The 19731-nt window shown below is 44.1% G+C and overlaps 1 protein-coding gene across 1 annotated transcript in view; it reads left to right on the forward strand.

Annotated features, from left to right (window-relative positions):
* The window catches only part of LOC126279028 (replication factor C subunit 2), a 42991-nt gene that overhangs the window by 10604 nt on the left and 12656 nt on the right, over window positions 1-19731 (forward strand). Inside the window, exons 4-6 of the mRNA XM_049979423.1 lie at window positions 13331-13526; window positions 13615-13741; window positions 19580-19662. Of these exons, the coding sequence (XP_049835380.1) occupies window positions 13331-13526; window positions 13615-13741; window positions 19580-19662 (406 nt within the window). The remainder of the gene's footprint in view (window positions 1-13330; window positions 13527-13614; window positions 13742-19579; window positions 19663-19731) is intronic.

The following is a 19731-nucleotide window of genomic DNA, read 5'->3' on the forward strand; positions in this document are numbered from 1 at the left end:
TATTCTACTTGCAGATGATATGCAAGAAGGAAGATTGTCTGCATTGATCTGAATATGGCTAACTTTCTCTAAATTAGTATTTGTGGTCTCTATGTAGCATAAGAGTTGCTTGAACTAATACTTTTTGTTCTGATATTAGTACATGAACTCTAGCTCTACAATTCACAGTAAATTTTTTGGAGTGTTTCCCAGGGAGTTTCTCAAGCATTTCTCTGATGCTACAACAAAGACTAAGCAAGCACAAGGTCTTCTAATGTTCTCACTGTTCCATTAATCCCAAGTGATAAGGCCAGAGATAAATAAAAAAACACCTGAGAACAATGCTTTTGTAAAAGACGACTTCCTTAGTGAATTACCTTACCTTCCTTAGTGAATTACCTTACCTTAGGATTCTTCTGATAAAGCTATCTGACAGTGTCCAGTTTCCTCATGGCTAGATTTGTGTGTTTATTCTTTAATTGCTCTGTACATATAGTCCTATTTGCTTAATGATTGTGACTGATCGCTAATCATCTAGTGAGATGATACCTGATATTTTTGTCTTTTTCCACACATTTACATTTATGTTCAAGGTCAACTTCAAATTTTGCATCAAGTGTGGATCATATTATAGTATTCTTAGTTTCATAAGAATTTACTAATAAAATGATCTTCCTGTATACAATCACTGCCTGCAAACAGCCTTAAGGGGCTAAAAATGTTGCCTGGCCCACGTCTCTGGTATATAACATAAACAGTAATTGTCTTACCACATTCATATATTCTGCTAGAAATGGAACTCTGTTCTTGACAGTAAAGATGATACCTGCCACAAAAGGGTCAATACAGCCTGGAACTCTCTTAACGTGTGGTGTTACTAATAATGAGCAAATAATAGAGTATGATCTCTTGACTTCCTAAAGCTTGTTGAGATTATCACTGTTTCTCGGTGTCACCTAAAACTATTGTCATAGCCTTTTAAGAGCATTATAAAATTTGAAGGCAGAATTGCTGGCCAGTAACTGGCCTTCAGGAGTCATAACTCAGTTCTGTTCATAGAGGCACACAAAAGAACACAACTATATCAGTTTAAAAGCTACTGGTGCTTTGCTTGTAGAGGAGGGAGGGATAGGTTGAGCAAGATTAAAAAGGGAAGAAAAAAAATAGTCACTCAAGCCAAACAAAGCCTCAACATTTGTTAGTCACTATGAGCTGAGACAGGTGCAGTACTTTTCCATTTAAATAATGCAATCTGGAGTTCCTTCACTGAAAAGCCTTGCATAAATATGCTGTAATTCCTTCCATATTTCATTTCATCCTTGTACGTCAGGTGGGATGGTCACACACACACACCAATGATTCTAACAGTTAATTAGATGGCAGAATCCGCATACCCATTTTATATGTTTCTAATTACTTCGCAGGTAAGGGTTAAGTGTGTTTTGTTACTGGCATCAGCATTTTTCTAAAATATCTTCTTTCTTTTTGCTTGTGTTCTCATAATATTAAGGAAATTAATGTCATTAGACTTTTTATATTTTTAATGAAAATAATCAATTTCTGAAAATATATTGTAATTTGTTGGATAAAAATCTACTCACCAATTGACAGCAGGGCACACATAAAAAGTGTTAAAGTTTTCAAGCTTTCGGAGCCAGTTGCCCTTCTTTTGGCAGAAGAGTTGAAGGGGAAGGGAGAGGGGCAGCGGAAAAGGGCTGGGCAGGTTTAGGAAAAGGGGTAGAATTCAGAAAAGTCGCACATAACTCGTGTCGGGATGAGAAGGAGAGATGCCTTTCCCTTTAGAACTTATACAGAATGTTTTGGCCTTCGCAACATTGTAAATCAGAACAAAATTTCATTTTTGATGAAAGGAGTCTCGAAAGGCATGTACCAAGCTCTTTAGGTAAAGGATGTCGCAGTAACGGAAGAATTCACCCAACAGTGAAGGAAATGGAACAGAACAGTTGGATGAAAGGGGTATGATTGACTACCGAATGTGATCCCTATGGCAGTTGTGAAAGACCACCATGGCTTCGCTTCCTTCATAAACCAGGTTGTAAGAGAAGATATACGGCATTTTATTACATCCAGAACTGTTGGACCAAGTACACCAAATACAGTGACCGTGAACGTCGACTCCATAGGTTAGGAGCTAATAGAGGATGTTGAAGAAGAGGTGTATCAATCTTTGGCATCAATTCCACCACCAGTTGCCACACCATGAGGAATGGACTTGGCCAACTATATGCTATGTAACTGCTAATAGGATGTGACCTGATCAAGGAATGATATCCGTAAATGATAGCCGTTCATGGTCTATTTTTAGATGCTTTGAGATGTAGAGTGGAAAAAAGTCAGATTAAGCAGCCCATAGTAAAACATTGTATCAACAATGAGGATCAGTGCTCAAATAATGAATAATTCGGGAGGAAGTGGAGAAGATGCTGCAAAGTGACATCATTGAATCTCTATAGAGTCCTGTGGCCTCTTCTGTGGTCGTTGTGACGAAGAAGGATGGCACATGGAATTTCTATATTGACTGACAAATGAATAAATTCTCAAAACAATTTCTATCCATTGCCATGCATTGAAGACACCCTGGACTGCTTGAAAGGAGCAAAATATTTCTCAACTATGGACATTTAGACAGATTACTAGTAAATCAAAACTGATTAGGTTGACTGGGAAAAGATTCGTTTCATTACTTCTGATGGCCTCTGTGAGTTCAAAGCTGTCCTGTTTGGACTATGTAACTCATCAGCCACCATCAAAGATATGATGGTCAACCTGCGTAGACACTTTTAAGTGGACAACATGTCTTTTGTATCTCGATGACATTATCTTTTTGAAGACATTCGAAGAACATCTAAGCCTCTTTGACAACCATGTTGATGTATGTTCAGACTGCAGGTCTTCACCTGGATCTGAATAAGCTCCTCTCTGTTACTCAAGAAATAAAAATTTTGGGGTATGTACTGAATGATGGTAGAGTCCATCTCAACCCAGAGCAAATAGGAGCAGTCACATATTTTCTGACTCCTTGTCACATTTGTGATGAAGTTTTCTAGGAAAATGCTTGTACTACTGATCATTCTTAAATGACTTCTGTGCTAAGGTACATCCCTTTCAAGAAGTACTGCAGGGAGGTGGCAGCTTTTCACGGAATGAGGTGCAAGAGAGCCTTCCTTTCCCTTAAGGAGGTGCTAACATCTGCTCCAGTTATCGCATTTTATGGCAAGAATGGTGAGGCAGAACTTCACACCAACACTAACAGTTTGAGATAGGGGCAGTTCTTGTACAAACTCAGGAATGTGCTGAAGAGGTAATAGCTTATGCTTCCAGAGTTCTCTGAAAGTCTGAGATGAACTACTCTTCAACTGAGAGAGAGAGCCTTATGGTTCTTTGGTCCATCAACAAGTTCCAACTATATTTATCTGACGAACCATTTACTGTTGTGATGGATCACCATTCTCTATGCTGGCTGACTAGCCTGAAGGATCCACCAGGTCTACTGGCTGGATGGATACTGAGGCTTCAAGAGTACGATGCCACAGTGGTATACAAAGTGGGTGCTGACTGTCTTTAAAAGAATCCTTTGGTGAAACAGAGCAGTTTGGACAAAACATCAGTCATTGGTGCATTGAATGATATTGCTGCCGATCAGAGTGATTGCTTAAAACCATAGAAACCTCTAATAAATGGTACGTTATAGAAGTAGTGTGAATCGATGGGGCGAAAATGGTTGCTAGTCATCCAGCTTATCAGCAGCCAGCAATCCTGAAGTATTTACACCACGTGACAACAACTGGTCTCACGGGATTCGTGAAGACTAGACTAAATCAGATGTAGGTATCACTGACAAGGTCTCTACTGATTTACGAAGACACTTTGGGAGCCGCTATAAAGAAAGGCAACTGCGGAAGCACGTGCTGCAGCTTCCTCTGGAGCATCTGGTATTAATCCCACCTGCAGCTGCACCTTTCCACTGAATTGGGATCAGTCTCCTAGGGAGGTTCCCGAAGTCAACAAACAAAAATTGATGGATACTAGTCTGTGCTGACTATCCTACCAGCTTTGCTGTCACCAAAACTTTGCCAGTTGGTCAAACTCCAAAAGCTGCTCCATGTAAAAGATGTCATTTTGAAGCACAGTGCAAAACATGATCTGTGATAGTGGAAAAGTTTCCCAGTAGAGACTGGTTTTGGGATAATTTCCTGTTGCGTCGTTACCCACAGGATGATAACTGCTTACCATACACAGATGAATTGCCTCACAGAACTTTCTGATGTGACACTTGCAGATATGCTGTTGATGTACATTGATGTCAAACAGAGAGGTTGGGCTACAACATTGCCCTTCGTGACATTTGCATACAACACAGTGAAGAAAGACTCTACAGGCTTCACACTAATCTTTTTGCCCCACAGTCACATGACCAAAACAATAATGGTTACACTGTTCCTTATTTCAACCAGACTGTACTCAGGTTGACTGTGTGAAACACTTCATCACCAGGACTGAAGAAGCAAGGCAGCTGGTTTGCATATTGAGCCTGGACACTCAGGAGCAAGGCCAGTAGCATTATAACTCCAAGCACTGGCAAGTGATATACAGCTAGGGAGATTTAGTACAGATTCTTTAAACTTGTGCAGAAAGTATGAGTATTCCAAAAATAACTAAAGCATTACTTTTGGCTGATTGTATCCTTTGTTGCTTGTTGGACATCACTTACAAAGTTGAGGATTATGATCTGCCATCAGGAAGACAAAAGCATTGAAGCATTGTCCGTGTCCTCTGTATGAAGCTCTACTGCAGTTCAGAGACCAAATGAACAGTGGGAGGTTCAAGAAAACTGAAGACCCTCTCAATGGTCTGGAAGCTTCGATGGGACAGACTACCTTCAGGTATCATCATAGTGAAGAGGATGTAACAACATTATCAGAATGCGTGGACATGCCAGTGCTGCCAGCAGAGGACCATTGAGAAGATCTAGATCCAGGGTGCTGTAGCCAGCTCCAATGAGAACTTACAAGCAGCACGTCACTTTCTCTCCAAGAGACAGAGCAATGCTGTGAACTGTGGTGCATGCAATGTAGGGTAGTGTTTGGCATTGCTGGCTGATGTGTTTTGGGTCACCAACTCAATCCTGATCACCAGCAGTTATTTGTTATTGAATATTTATCATTTCTGAAATATTCTTGAAGTGTCTTATGTTTGTGTATGTGGAAAATTTGATGCATGTGAAAATAGCAGCATTCTGGACTTTGATGTTTGTAAATAACAGCACTCTCCGTCCAGGAGTTCTGTTCTGGCTGTGCTACGGTGTTTGTTGTAAATGTGCTTTCAGTTGTAAGTATTGTACTTCATTGGCATCCCTGCTTTCATATTTTGACTGGAGGGTTGTTACAGTGTGACAGTATTGTAGTGAATGAGATTTAGGATCCAATGGGGCAAGAGGAGGAGAAGGTTATGAACAATGTATTTGCTTCTGGACTACAGAATTCTGATGTAGTCACCTGTAGTCTTGATATATGATGGACTGTTGAATTTGTTGTGGCATCTTTCTGTCACATAAAATTGATGATTATGATACCAAAATAGTGTTTGTTGTTGCTGGGCAGAGAGAACATACGAATATATTAAAAGGGTTGCAAACAACCAAAGACCTGTGGATCACTGTCTTGATGTTTTTATTTTCCATGGTGAATCTTCCACTCTACAGCGGAATACGTCATGTTTTTTAAACTTTATGCCAGATTAAAACTTTGTGCTGGACTGGGTCTTGGATCCTTTACTTTCTCTGACAGTCCCCTTATTGGGTGAGATGTAATGGCACGAGAGACAGCTTGCACAAGGCAAGTTTTCAGGTTTGAGTCCCAACTTACATTATGTGATCAAAAGTATCTGGACATCGCCAAAAACATAAGTTTTTCATGTTACGTGCATTGTGCTGCCACCTACTGCCAGGTACTCCATGTCAGTGACCTCAGTAGTCATTAGACATTGTGAGAGAGCAGAATAGGATACACTGTAGAACTCATGGACTTCAAACATGATCAGGTGATTGGATGTCACTTGTTTCATATGTCTGTCAGTGAGATTTCCACACTCCTAAACATCTCTAGGACCACTGTTTCTGGTGAGAAAGTGAAGTGGAAACGTGAAGGGACACACACAGTATAAAAGCGTACATGCCGACCTCGTCTGTTGAAGAGGGTAGTAATGTGTAATAGGCATACACGTATCCAGACCATCACACAGGAATTCCAAACTGCATCAGGATCCACTGCAAGTACTATGACAGGCAGAAGGTGTGAGAACTTGGATTTTGTGGTGGAGCAGCTGCTCATAAGCCACAAATCCTACCGGTAAATGCCAAACGATGCCGCACTTGGTATAAGGAGTGTAAACATGATTGAACAGTGGAAAAATGTGTGGAGTGACGAATCGCGGTACATGATGTGGTGATACAATGGCAGGGTGTGGGTATGGCGAATGCCCGATGAACGTCATCTGCCAGCGTGTGTAGTGCCAACAGCAAAATTTGGAGGCGGTGGTGTTATAGTGTGGTCGTTTGTGTGTTTTTTTTCCTTCATGGAGGAGGGTTGCACCCTTTGTTGTTTTGTGTGGCACTATCACAGCACAGGCCTACATTGATGTTTTAAGCACCTTCTTGCTTCCCACTGTTGAAGAGTAATTCGGGAATGGCGATTGCGTCTTTCAACACAGTCGAGTACCTGTTCATAATGCACAGTCTGTGGCAGAATGGTTATACGACAATAACATCCCTGTAATGGACTGGCCTGCATAAAGACCTGACCTGAATCCTGTAGAACACCTTTGCAATGTTTTGGAATGCCGACTTCGTGCCAGGCCTCATGATAGACATCGATACCTCTCCTCAGTGCATCACTCCATGAAGAATGGGCTATCATTCCCCAAGAAACCTTCCAACACCTGATTGAACGTATGCCTGTGAGAGTGGAAGCTATCACCAAGGCCAAGGGTGGTCCAACACCATATTGAATTCCAGCATAACCGATGAAGGGCGCCACGAACTTGTATGTCATTTTCAGCCAGATGTCCGGATACTTTTGATCGCATGGTGTAGGTTAGGAAATATTTTTGAGAAGTTGAGTGTAGATATGGCCACATTGGTATATTCCAGAAGGAAAATTCGGGTAAAAGACCTGCTGATGGACTCACCCAGCACTTTTCCAGTTCTGACACGTGAATGTAGGACAACCTGTGGAATTAGTCATATCACATACACTAACTCTGCTGTAACTTCTGTATAGTGTTTTACATGGGCACCATCGCAAACCAGCAGCTCATCCAATGAATGCGCACTGCGAAACTGTGACCAAGAACAAAGCTGATCCACCCAGTGACAGAACATGTTGAGCACAACATACACAACTTGCAAATCACTACATCACAACCTGTGCCATCTGGACCTAGACACACCAACACATCACCAAACCAGCCTGTCTGAATTATGTAAATTGTAATTTTTTAAAGTATTTGCATCCACTTTTTTTCTTAAACTGCAAGTAAAATTTTGTTGTGCTCCGTATGGGCAAAAAGTTGGAGGTCCCTCCCCAGTTGTAACTATAATTATAAGTTAATGAATCTTGTTTCATAATGCAAACCAGTAAATCTGGTCTTGTCTCCGTCAGCATGGCACAAACTTTAATCTGTGTCAGTCAGTGCAAATAGTTTTTCTTACCCAGTGTCTGATAGCTTTCTGGAATGCAAATATATATCAGTAACTGACACCCCCCTCCCATGTGGGTTCGGGGGGTTAGGATAGGCCCACGGTATTCCTGCCTGTCGTAAAAGGCGACTAAAAGGAGTCTCAGACATTTCGGCCTTATGTGATGGTCCCCTCTTGGGTTTGACCTCCATTATTCCAAATTTCCATTGTTAGTGTGTGCCATTGGGGGAAGGACGCCTTACGTGGTGTTTTTCTGTTGGTCCATCATGCACCACCATCTTGCATGCTACCTCTTGTCGTGTGACGGGATTTACACCCAACGTCTTCTGGGTTGCCTCCTTCTCGTCTTGTGCACAACTGTGGATCCTTTCAGCACCTAAAATCCAGCACGGTAGCCAGTCCGTTGTGGTGGGGTCGTCATGTACCCTCTTGGTGGTAGCCCCCTGACCACGCAGGGATCGCACTACAGATGCCAGAGCTGTTTCCTCCCCTTGCATGCCAAGGAGTATGTGCCCATCTTGTCTGGGGCATGGGGACTCCGGGCAACGGGATATCGGCTAGGTACCTGTTGCTTTGGCTGGGTGGCACCCTTGGGGAGAGCCCTCGTTCGGAGTAGGTGGTATCTGGGCATATGTGGCACAATGAAGCGCAATAAATCACACCAAGCTGGTGGTCGCACAGCCACCAGCGTCTCTAAGCGAGGCAAAATTGAATTTGATGCTGCGCAATATGACCCTCAGTCGTTCCCCTCGTTGGCTGCGCCATGGGAGGGACGTGGTTCTAGTGCCAAGCGGGAGCCTTATGTACGACAATATCTTGTCTGCAGCAGGACTGATGGTGACTCCTTTCTTACGACGAAGCCTCTGTTTTTTGTGGAACACTTGGAGGATAAGTTTGGGGAAGTGGTGGGGTTGTCTAAAATGAGGAATGGATCCATCCTCCTCAAGACGTCCTCCCCAGCCCAGTCACGGGCGTTGTTCTTGTGTGATAAGCTGGGTGACGTCGCTGTTACCGTCACTCCCCGCAGTAGCTTAAATATGGTCCAGTGGATTATTTACCATCGTGACCTATTGTTACTATCCGATGACGAGCTGAGAACTGACTTGGAACGACGTGGTGTGCATTTTGTCTGTTGTGTACATAGAGGACCCAAGACTAACAGTGTGGCCACCGGTGTCTTTATCTTGGTCTTCGAGGGTGCTGTATTGCAAGAGAAGGTCAAAGTAATGGTTTGCTGTTGTGACGTCAAGCCATACGTCCCTCCCCCAATGCGGTGCTTCAAGTTCTGGAAGTTTGGGCATATGTCCTCCCGTTGCCCATCCAGCGTCACATGTCGAGATTGCAGACGCCCCTCTCATCCTGATTCTCCATGTGCGCCTCCACCTGTATGTGTCACCTGTAGGGAACACCACTCTCCATGCTCGCCGGATTGCCCCGTTCTTTATAAGGAGCAGAAGATAATGGAATTTAAGACCCTGGACCGGCTTACGTATCGCGAGGCAAAACTGAAATTTGAAAGGTTGTATCCTGTCCCCCTTCGAACATGTTATGCTGCAGCCATGTTATCTGGGCGGCAGTTGTCGCCTCATCTGTGCCGCCTTCAGTGGGTCCTCGGGGCCATGCATCTCTGTCTGCCCCCCTAGTGTCTGGGGGCAAGCCTTCCTCTGTTGCCCCCCTTAGCAGTTGGGAACAAATCCTCTTCTGTCACTCCCCCCACGCATACTTCGGGAGTGACATCTGCTCAAAAAGCCGGGGGGCTCGATCCCTCCTCCTCCTTCTCCGCCGGCGTTGCCTCTGCCGGTTCCTCTCTCGCGGAAGGGGTCCCTCGTGGCTCTCTCTTCCTCCGTTTCTTCTCCTACCCAGCTGGATGTCAGCCAGTGGCTGAAGGTTCCGCCACCTGCTGGTCGTAGGGCTTCTGTGTCGTCGTCAGCCTCCGACGCTCCTTCAGAGGAGCTCTCCCAGCCCTCTAACCCAAAGGACAGGCGCGAGGAGGAGGAACGAAACGTGTCCAAGGAGGAGGACATTCCGGCGGTTTCAGTACCGCCTGCTGTACATAGTTCTGGCTTTGGGGATGAGGTGGAGATCCTCGCCTCTGCCGCGGATCTCGCCCTCACGGAACTCTCGGGGGCCTTTCCTATGGACGCAGCTGACTCTCCCCCGGTGGCGGCCGTTGGCTCTGAGCTGCCGTCTGCCTCTTAGTCGCCTTCACGCCCTCCCAGTCCCTTCCTGCTTCCATTCTCCAGTGGAATTGCAGCGGTTATTTCCGCCACCTGCCTGAGCTCTGGATGCTTTGGAGTGTTTCCCCTGTTCCATGCATTGCTCTTCAGGAAACTTGTTTTCCAGCAATGGGGACCCCTGCCCTTCGCAGTTTTGGGGGTACTATAAGAACCGCGCTGCCTGTCAACGAGCGTCAGGTGGAGTTTGCATCTTTGTTCACCACTCTGTCTGTAGCTCGCCCGTACCCCTTCTGATGCCTTTAGAGATCGTCGCTGTCAGGGTAGACTTCTCGACGGCTATTTACTGTTTGCTCTGTTTACATTCCTCCGGATGGGGAGCTCCCTCGACATGTCTTGGCTGCGCTGCTGGCTCAACTCCCGCCACCATTGCTGCTTCTGGGCGATTTCAATGCCCACAACCCTCTATGGGGTGGGACTGTCTCCGATGACCGCGGTCGTGCCGCATTTGGAGCGAGGGCGTGTTCCCGTCGCAATGGCGAGAGGGTGTTATTGTCCCCATCTTGAAGCCCGGTGCAGACCCTCTGGCGGAGGACAGCTATCGTCCTATTAACCTCACCAACATTTTGTGCAAATTGTTCGAACGTATGATGGGGCGGCGTTTGTGTTGGGTCCTTGAATCGCGCGGTCTCCTCACTCCATCCCAGGGTGGCTTCTGTCGGGGCCGGTCTGCTGCGGACAATTTGGTGCGGCTGGAATCTGCTTTCCGTATGGCCTTTGCCCGCCGTCAACATCTTGTTGCTGTATTTTCTGATCTGCGGAAGGCATATGACACCACATGGAGGCATCATATCCTTGCTACGTTGCACGAGTGGGGTCTTCGTGGTCAGCTCCCAGCTTTTTCTCAAAACTTTTTATTGCGCCGCTCTTTCCAGGTGCAAGTCGGTGCTGCCTCTAGTTCATCTTATATACAGGAAAATGGGGTCCCACAGGGCTCGGTGTTGAGCATCTCCTTATTTCTAGTGGCCATCAATGGTCTGGCTGCAGCCGTGGGGTCGTCGGTGTCTCCTTTGTATGCCGACGACTTCTGCATCTCATTAAGCTCAACGACTACGGGAGTCGCCGAACGCAGGCTACAAGTAGCCTTTCGCAAGGCAGCATCGTGGGCTCTGACTCATGGTTTTCAGCTGAACTTTACCTTGACGGCCACCTACTCGAAGTGGTGGACACTAGCCGCTTCTTAGGACTCATCTTTGATGCCCGGCTCACATGGGTTCCCCATATTACTCAGCTGAAGCAAAAGTGCTGGTGGCACCTCAACGCCCTCCGCTGCTTGAGCCACGTGTCTTGGGGTGCAGATCGCTGCACGCTGTTGCGATTGTACAGAGCCCTTGTGCAGTCCAGGCTCGATTAGGGAGCCTGGCCTATGGGTCTGCATCACCCTCAGTGTTGACGTTGTTGGACTCCATACACCACTGTGGGGTTCGGCTTGCAACTGGCGCTTTCCGTACGAGCCCCGTGGATAGTCTACTGGTGGAGGCCGGGGGTTCCCCCGCTGCGGATTCGCCGCAACCGACTGCTCGCTGACTATGCTGTCCACGTGCATTGCTCGCCGGGCCATCCCAATCGTTGCTTGCTTTTCCCTGCCATGGTCCTCCCTCTGCCCGAACGGCGACCTAGGTCTGGACTTTCCATTGCTGTCCGCGTCCAGTCCCTGCTGTCGGAACTGGGGTCATTCCCTCTTCTGCCTCCCTTCTGGGTCCGTGCACCAACACCTCGCTGGTGTATGCCCTGGCCGTCCGTCTGGACTTGGCACGGGACCCAAGGACTCGGTTCCGCCTGTGGCCCTCCGTCGCCGTTTTCTTGTGCTCCTCGCGTCATTTTCAGGCTGTGAGCCTGTCTACACTGATGGTTCCCTGGTTGATGGTCATACTGCCTACGCTTTTGCTCACGCTGCCCATGTTGAACAGCGCTCCTTGCCGGCTGGCTGCAGTATTTTTACTGCAGAGCTGGTGGCCATATTTCACGCTCTTGAGCATATGCTTCCTGCTCAGGTACGTCCATCGTCATCTGCAGTGACTCCCTGAGCAGCCTCCAGACTATCGACCGCGCTGTACTACTTCTCTTATGGTATCCTTTATTCAGGAGTCTGTTTTCTCCATTACCCTCTCTGGTCATTCGGTGGTCTTTGTTTGGACGCCAGGTCACGTTGGCATCCCGGAGAACGAACGTGTCGACAGGGTGGCCAAAGGGGCGATCGACGCCCCCGCTTTGGAGATCGGCCTCCCGGCTCGTGATCTGCAGCTAGTGTTATGCCGTAAGGTGCTTGGGATGTGGCATGATGAGTGGCGTAGCCTGACATCGCCGAATAAACTGCGGGCTGTTAAGGAGATGACCGATGTGTGGCGGTCCTCCCTACAGACTTCTCGCAGGGGCTCTGTCGTCCTGTGTCGGCTCCGCATCTTCCGTACATACCTGACGCATGGCTATCTTTTGCGTCAGTAGGATTCCCCCCCCCCCTGTGTCGGTGTGGGTCCCGGCTGACGGTCGCCCACATTTTGTTGGAGTGTCCCCGACTGCGTACCCTCCAGCAGTCTTTTAATCTCCCGGGCACTTTGCCTTTGGTTTTATGCGACGATGCCTCCATGGCTGACGATGTTTTAAATTTTATCTGTGGTAGTCCTTTTTATGGTTCCATTTAGGGAGGTCCTGCACCTCTCCCTTTCTGTGTCTCTTGTCCTCGAGTCTCTCATCATTGGTTGCAGACTTAAGTGTGTAGTCGGATGGTTGACTCTTTCCCTTTTTTTGTTCTCGTGGTCAGTCAACCAGTCTCCGGCCCTCTTCTTTTCTTCTGTTTCTTGCTTCCTGGTCTTCATCTGTATTCCTCTTGTCTGTAGTGTTTGTTGCCACATTTGTGTTCTTTCAGTGACTGGGGAGGGGGGGGGGGGGCGTCTCCTTCCTCTTGGGGTCTTACCTGCTCTGTAAATTTTTGTCTGCTTTCTTAAATATGTAAACCATCAATATCTTACATTCCAGACACATGCCTGACTGCTATACTGTGTTTGAATTAGTCCCTACAAACTAGTAAGTTTTATAGCTTCTCCCAAAACTTCATCACCACATGTGATTTGCTGCAGACAGTAACATTGTTTAACATTAAAAAGAGTCACTTATCTAGAGTATAATGTTTTCATTCCCTGTTAGATTTTAAAATAAGTGTTTACTACAGTGAATAGTCCCTCACAGTACCACCCATTCCTCTGGATAGAAAGCTAGCACTATGGTGTATTTGGAATGCAAAGAGACCAGGAAGGTAAAATGCTCATATATAATCAAAACAAAAAAAGAAAGTCTTTCATAGAATGTGGAATCATTTTATAATATGCACATTATTCATAAAAAATGAAGGACTGATGTTCATGGCGACTCTACATTAAAAAGTAGTAACTTTCTGTTACAGTATGACAGAAGGTGCTCAGCAGGCTCTGAGGCGTACAATGGAGTTGTACAGTAAAACAACACGATTTGCGTTAGCATGTAACAACAGTGAAAAAATCATAGAACCAATACAGTCTCGGTGTGCTGTGTTGCGATTTGGCAAACTTAATGATGCTCAGATTCTTGCCAAAGTTATTGAGGTTTGCCAGAAGGAAGGGGTAAGAAATATCTTCCACAATTTACATGAGATTGTTGCTAAGTAATTGTACATGTGAATAGTACTTTTTGTGTGTGTGTTTTTTCTAGGTCTCCTACACAAATGATGGACTGGAGGCAATTGTGTTCACAGCACAGGGAGACATGCGTCAAGCATTTAACAATTTGCAGTCAACATTTAATGGATTTGGACATGTCAGCAGTGAAAATGTTTTCAAGTTAGGTATTTTATTGTACTCTCACTACAGATTCATAAATGTCTTTTCCTACAAAATAAGTATTTAAATGCACACACACACACACACACACACACACACACACACACACACACACACACACACACGCACGCACGCCACTGTACAGTGCATGACAGAGAATACTTCATACTGATTCTAGCAGTTTTGTATCCTATTCCATTTACGTACAGAGTAAGAAGATAATTATTCTCTATATGTCCCTGCACACCATAATCTCTCTTATCTTATTATCATGATCCTAATGTGATATATGTAGGGGCTTGAGAAAGTAAATTACATGTCATCCCATGCTAAGACAATTACACTACAGGAGTGGCTTATTGTCAGAAGAGAGCACATGTTGTTTTGGATTTCCTGCAGGCATGGTTCTGCTGTTGTACGGGTGTGGGAGTGAAATGGTGTGGCAACTGGAAATGTACTCCATAGTTGAAGTGTGTAGGACAGTAAGATTCTTGTGGGCAATGCATCTAAATGCACCTAGATTCATAATGAAATCCCGAATGTCACATCCAGCCATAGTGAAATGGTGCCAGCAGTTTGACCAAGGCTGTACAGACAGTGATGCTAATGAGGAAGGAACATCTTTCAGTGTGGGATTTCCATCTTTCCATCTTTCCGCCAACCTGAAAGAATTTCTTCGGGAGGGTGAGGGGGGTGCCAATGATGACATTCACACAGCTATTCTTCGATGGCTCTGCAACCGAGAGGCGATTTCTCTTGTCAAGTAATTGGTTGCCTAGTAGAATGTTCCAACCATTGTTTATAGAGATTTTTCAAAAGATATTGTACTGTATCTGTGTCACTTCGAAGTTTAGTGCAACATTCAATAAAAGTAACTTGACCTGCCATAATAATGTGTAACTTACTTTTATATAAATCTCCTCGAACTGTGTTGATGGTAGAATGGTTGCACAGTTTTCCTTGCATTCCAGTTCTCTAATTATGCTCGACATACACAGATCAAAAAAAGTTTTGCATCACCCCAGTTCCCAGAACTCCTGAAGATACACGTTGACTGTGGATATTGTATCACAGATACAGTCACTTTGACTGCTCAAAGATGTCACTACACCTGCCCAAAGATGTAAACAACCATGCATGAGCAGTGCCTATTAGACGGAGGGGGTCCGACAGCCGGTCAGTTCCACCCATTCCACCCGGAAGGATGTACGCAGCTCGTGTTGTAGTTCAACCGTGCCTAGATTGTCAGTACCGCAGTTCGAGCTCGTCTGCGTTGTTATTTTGTGCCAGAAAGGGCTCTCAGCAAGGGAAGTGTTCAGCCGTCTCGGAGTGAACCAATGTGATGTTGTTTGGACATGGAGCAGATACAGAGAGACAGGAACTGTTGATGACATGCCTCGCTCTGGCCCCCCAAGGGCTACTACTGCTGTGGATGACCACTACCTACGGTTTATGGCTTGGAGCAACCCTGACAGCAATGCCACCATGTTAAATAATGCTTTTCGTGCAGCTACAGGACGTCTTGTTAAGACTCAAACTGTGTAGTCCAGTGAAACTGTCAGAAAAAAAAGCCTGTACCTTGCAAAAGGAGGGGTAGAAGATTTTATTTTTTTAACTCGTTCATATTGTTGGGAGAGTTAGAAAACCAAGTTTCACCAACAAAATTTCTCTTGGAAAAACTTTCTGCAGTCAAAAAAAATTCGAAAATTTTGGACTTTTTTCAGTTTTTTCATAATATCAGTTTCATTTGCCCCTATCGCTTTGACGTCTATTTTCTTTTTTAAAGAACACAAAATTCTCTACAAATTTGATTCTTACCATTTTTTTCAGCTCCCAGTATCTAAGGCACTACAGCGCGTCAAAAAATACCAATTTTTCAAATTTCGAGCAAAGGATAGTTGGTGACAATTTCCACGTTGTAAAGTTCCGTAGAAAAGATAAAGTTGTGACTCTCCTTCCTGCATTCAATTCTGTAAAAGCTGGAGCACTAAAATTACTTCTGTTCATCATTTAACTCTTTTCCAAAGGATTTATTTAATGAAACAAAGTGAAGAAGAGTTAAAAGCCTTTCTGAAATATGAACTTGCTCCTTACCCAGTGTCCCTATTCTCAGAAAAAGGCATGCGAAAAGGAAAGAAATCTTCATTCTAAAATGCCTTCGTTCCAGTGGAAGATGTGAAGTCTGGTGGACCGAGTAAATTTTTTGTCATTGATGGAGGGTACCTTATCCACAAAGTGACTTCGACTCGAAATGTTTGCTTCAAGTTAATAGCCCAAAGCTATGTTTCTTACCTGCAACATCATTTTGGATCTCAATTTGCTATTATATTTGATGGGTATCCATGTGAGGGAGACAAATGAAGCACAAAGAGCGCTGAGAGGATTCATATGTCCAAACAACATTCTTCGGTTGACGTTGTGGTTGAATCACAGATGGTGAACCAAGTTCCTCAGGACAAGTTCTTGTACAACGAACGAAACAAGATGCATTTAATCACACTTCTTGGAGTGTAGCATTGAAGTGCACCAGGCACAAGAAGATGCTGACGTTATAATCGTAACATCTGCCATTTCAAGAACCAAAGATTTTGGAAGTGTTGTCATTGTAGGAGAAGATGTTGACCTGCTTGTGCTCATGACCGGTTTGGGGCAAGGCATTGAAAATTTATTTTTCTTAAAGCCAGGAAGAGGAAATGCAGAAGACAAGTGATTTTCGACTGCATCTTACAAGTTTGGCAGTGAGTATACTCTGTTCACTCACGCCTTTAGTGGATGTGATACAACATCTGCTTTTTTTGGTCAAGGAAAAATTAAGTGCTGCAATATTGTTGCGAAAAATAAACACCTATCCTCAGCGCTTTGCGTGTTCAATAAACCACATGCTACCTGTGAAGAAATAATAACTGCAGGAGAACAGGTTACTATCGCATTGTACAGTGGAGGTGTCAGTTTCCACACACTAGACTATTTGCGGTACCAGCTGTTCGCCAAGTCTGCTACAAAAAGCAAATTGAATCTTGCACGGTTGCCATCTACACAAGATGCTACACATCATCATTCGTTGCGGAAGTCCAAAGTTGGATGGCAAACTGGGAACCTCCTGAGAAATATCTGTTATAAAGAGCCAAGATCCAGTACCTGAAGCACTTCTTCACATTGTTTCATTCTCATGCAAGCTGAACTGTGGCGGAGCGTACTCCTGCAGAAAAGTGGGTTTGAAATGTTCTTCAATTTGCAAGAAATGTATTGGGATCAACTGTGAAAAGTGCCAAAATTTTTATATGAAGACAGTGAAGAAGATTTTATGGAGGAAACCGCTGACAAAACCAACGAACTTGTTGAGGCTGACTCGCTGTTTAAAGAAGAGGTCAATCTAGGATCAACTCTATGTACAGACCCAGAATCAGCAACTCAAAGTATTTCTGGTGACAATGAGGAACCTGGCCCATCAAAAGGTTGCAAATGATGCTCATATCTGTCTCAAGTGCGCTTAAAGTGCAATGTTACAAGTATTACACACCCAGAACTGTCAACATTTTTAGTAACTGACAATGCATTTTAATTGTAATAAAGCTACTTATTTTTAATGTCAGCTGTGCGGCTTTTATACACAAGAATAATTACCTACCAAATTAGGTTGCCTATTGCAGCTAATAATAGTTCAGTTTCCTGAGACCATTTATTTTGTGTGTGTGTGTGTGTGTAGTGAACATCAGGTACTGATGTAAGAATCACAATAGTTGGGTCCCCAGCAATCCTCATGTTGCATACAGAGAAATTGAATACCTGAAAGTGAGGTGGTAAATTCCAACTTATAACATGCTGTATAATGTATTTATACTACAGAAACTGAAAAAATAGTGTTAAAAAATAAGGTATCTTGCCACTATGCTCAAAATTTGAAAAATTGATATTTCTTGAGGCGCTGTACTGCCTTAGATATTGGGAGTAGAAAAAAATGGCAAGAATCAAATTTGCAGAGAATTTTGTGCTCTTTAAAAAAGAAAATAGACGTTAAAGTGATAGGAGCAAATGAAACTGAGATATTTTGAAAAAATAGAAAAAATCCGAAATTTTCGAAGTTTTTTGATTGCAAAAAGTTTTCCTAAGCGAAATTTTGTTGGCAAAACTCGGTTTTCTAATCTTCCCAACCATATGAAAGAGTTGAAAAAATAAACTCTTCTATCACACCTTTTGCAAGGTATATCTACTATTTGACTGGACTAGTGTGCAATAGGCTGCATGATGCACAACTTAACTCTCAACATCCATGGTGAGGTCCAGCTTTGCAACCACAACACCAAGTAGCGCGGGGCCCAACATCATGACAAATGGACCACTCCGGATTGGCATTATGTTGTCTTCATCGATTAGTGTCGCACCTACCTTCAACCAGACAATCGTTGGAGACGTGTTTGTAGGTAACCCGGTCAGGCTGAATGCCCTAAACACACTGTCTGAATGCAGCAAGGTGGAGGTTCCCTGCTGTTTTGGGGTAGAATTATGTGGGGCGGACGTACACCGCTGGTGGTCATGGAAGGCGCTGTAACGGCTGTACAATGCATGAATGCCATCCTCCGACCGATAGTGCAACCATATTGGTTAGGCATTCGTCTTCATGGATGCCAATTCACGCCCCCATCGTGCACATCTTATGAATGACTTCCTGCAGGATAACATCACTTGACTAGAGTGGCCAGCATGTTCTCCAGTCATGAATCCTATCAAACATCCCTGGGATGGATTGAAAAGGGCTGTTTATGTATGACGTGATCCACCAACCATTCTGAAGGATCCACGCCGAATCTCCGTTGACAAGTGGGACAATCACTACCAACAGTGCCGTGATGAACTTGTGAATAGCACGCCATGATGAATACAGGGATGCTTCAGTGCAAGAAGTACTAGTGTGTACAGCAATCTTTATCACCAGCTCTGAAGGTCTCGCTCTGTGGTGGTACAACATGCAATGCGTGGTTTTCAAGAGCAATAAAAAGGGTGGAAATGTTTGTTGATCTCTCTCCCAATTTTCTGTACGGGCCCCGGAACTCTCGGAACCGAGGTTATGCAAAACTTTTTTGATGTGTGAAATTTAATGAAAATGTTACCACCTTTTATTCAAAGATTCTCATTTTACTTCCTGATTATCACTGCTACACTTTAATACGGGCATCTGTGAATTCTCTCTTTGTTTTTGTCCCTAGTTGATAAGGACTTCAAATACTGGAGCAATACTCTAAGAATGATGTCACTAGTGTTGTGTATACAATATCATTTACAACCCTTTGGACAATTCTTCCATGTACTTCTTCCTAATAATGATGTGTTCTTCTCATTTCATGTTGCTTTTTAGTATTACTGTTAAATAATTATATGGTATGACATGCTCTAAGTACTTACCAATAGTTTTGTTCGGCCCAAGATGCTGGAATTGACGTGTGTGTGTGTGTGTGTGTGTGTGTGTGTGTGTGTGTGTGTGTGTGTGTGTGTGAGACGGACGAAGACTATGGCTGAAAGCTATATGTGAGTATCTTTCTATTGTGCCTCTCTGGAACATGTCTTTGTTATTGTAAGGAGCAATCTGTCTTTTCCTACATTGTTGATATTCCTACCTAGAGTTTCCACTGTAATATCAACACTATAGCAGACTTGGTTATAGGATTACTCTGTATTCTGTTTGGTAATTTGTTTATGGTGAGATATTTTCAAATCATTATATTGCATTTTCAGCCATTTATGCTGCACAAGACAACTATGCTAAAAATATTAACTGCTACTAATTTAGAGGTGACAGCAGAATTTAGAGATCTTAATGTTCTGACAAATTATTGTTTTTTAGGTATGTGATGAACCACATCCATTACTTATTAAAGAAATGCTGCAGCACTGCATGGATGGAAATGTGGAGAAAGCGTACAAGGTATGCTAAAACTTTATTTCATTGAAGACAAATTAAAATATTGAAATTTATTAGAAAGTTAGTAATGAC

This window comes from Schistocerca gregaria, chromosome 1 (assembly GCF_023897955.1).
Source record: "Schistocerca gregaria isolate iqSchGreg1 chromosome 1, iqSchGreg1.2, whole genome shotgun sequence".
In the NCBI taxonomy this organism is placed as follows: Eukaryota; Metazoa; Arthropoda; class Insecta; order Orthoptera; family Acrididae; genus Schistocerca; species Schistocerca gregaria.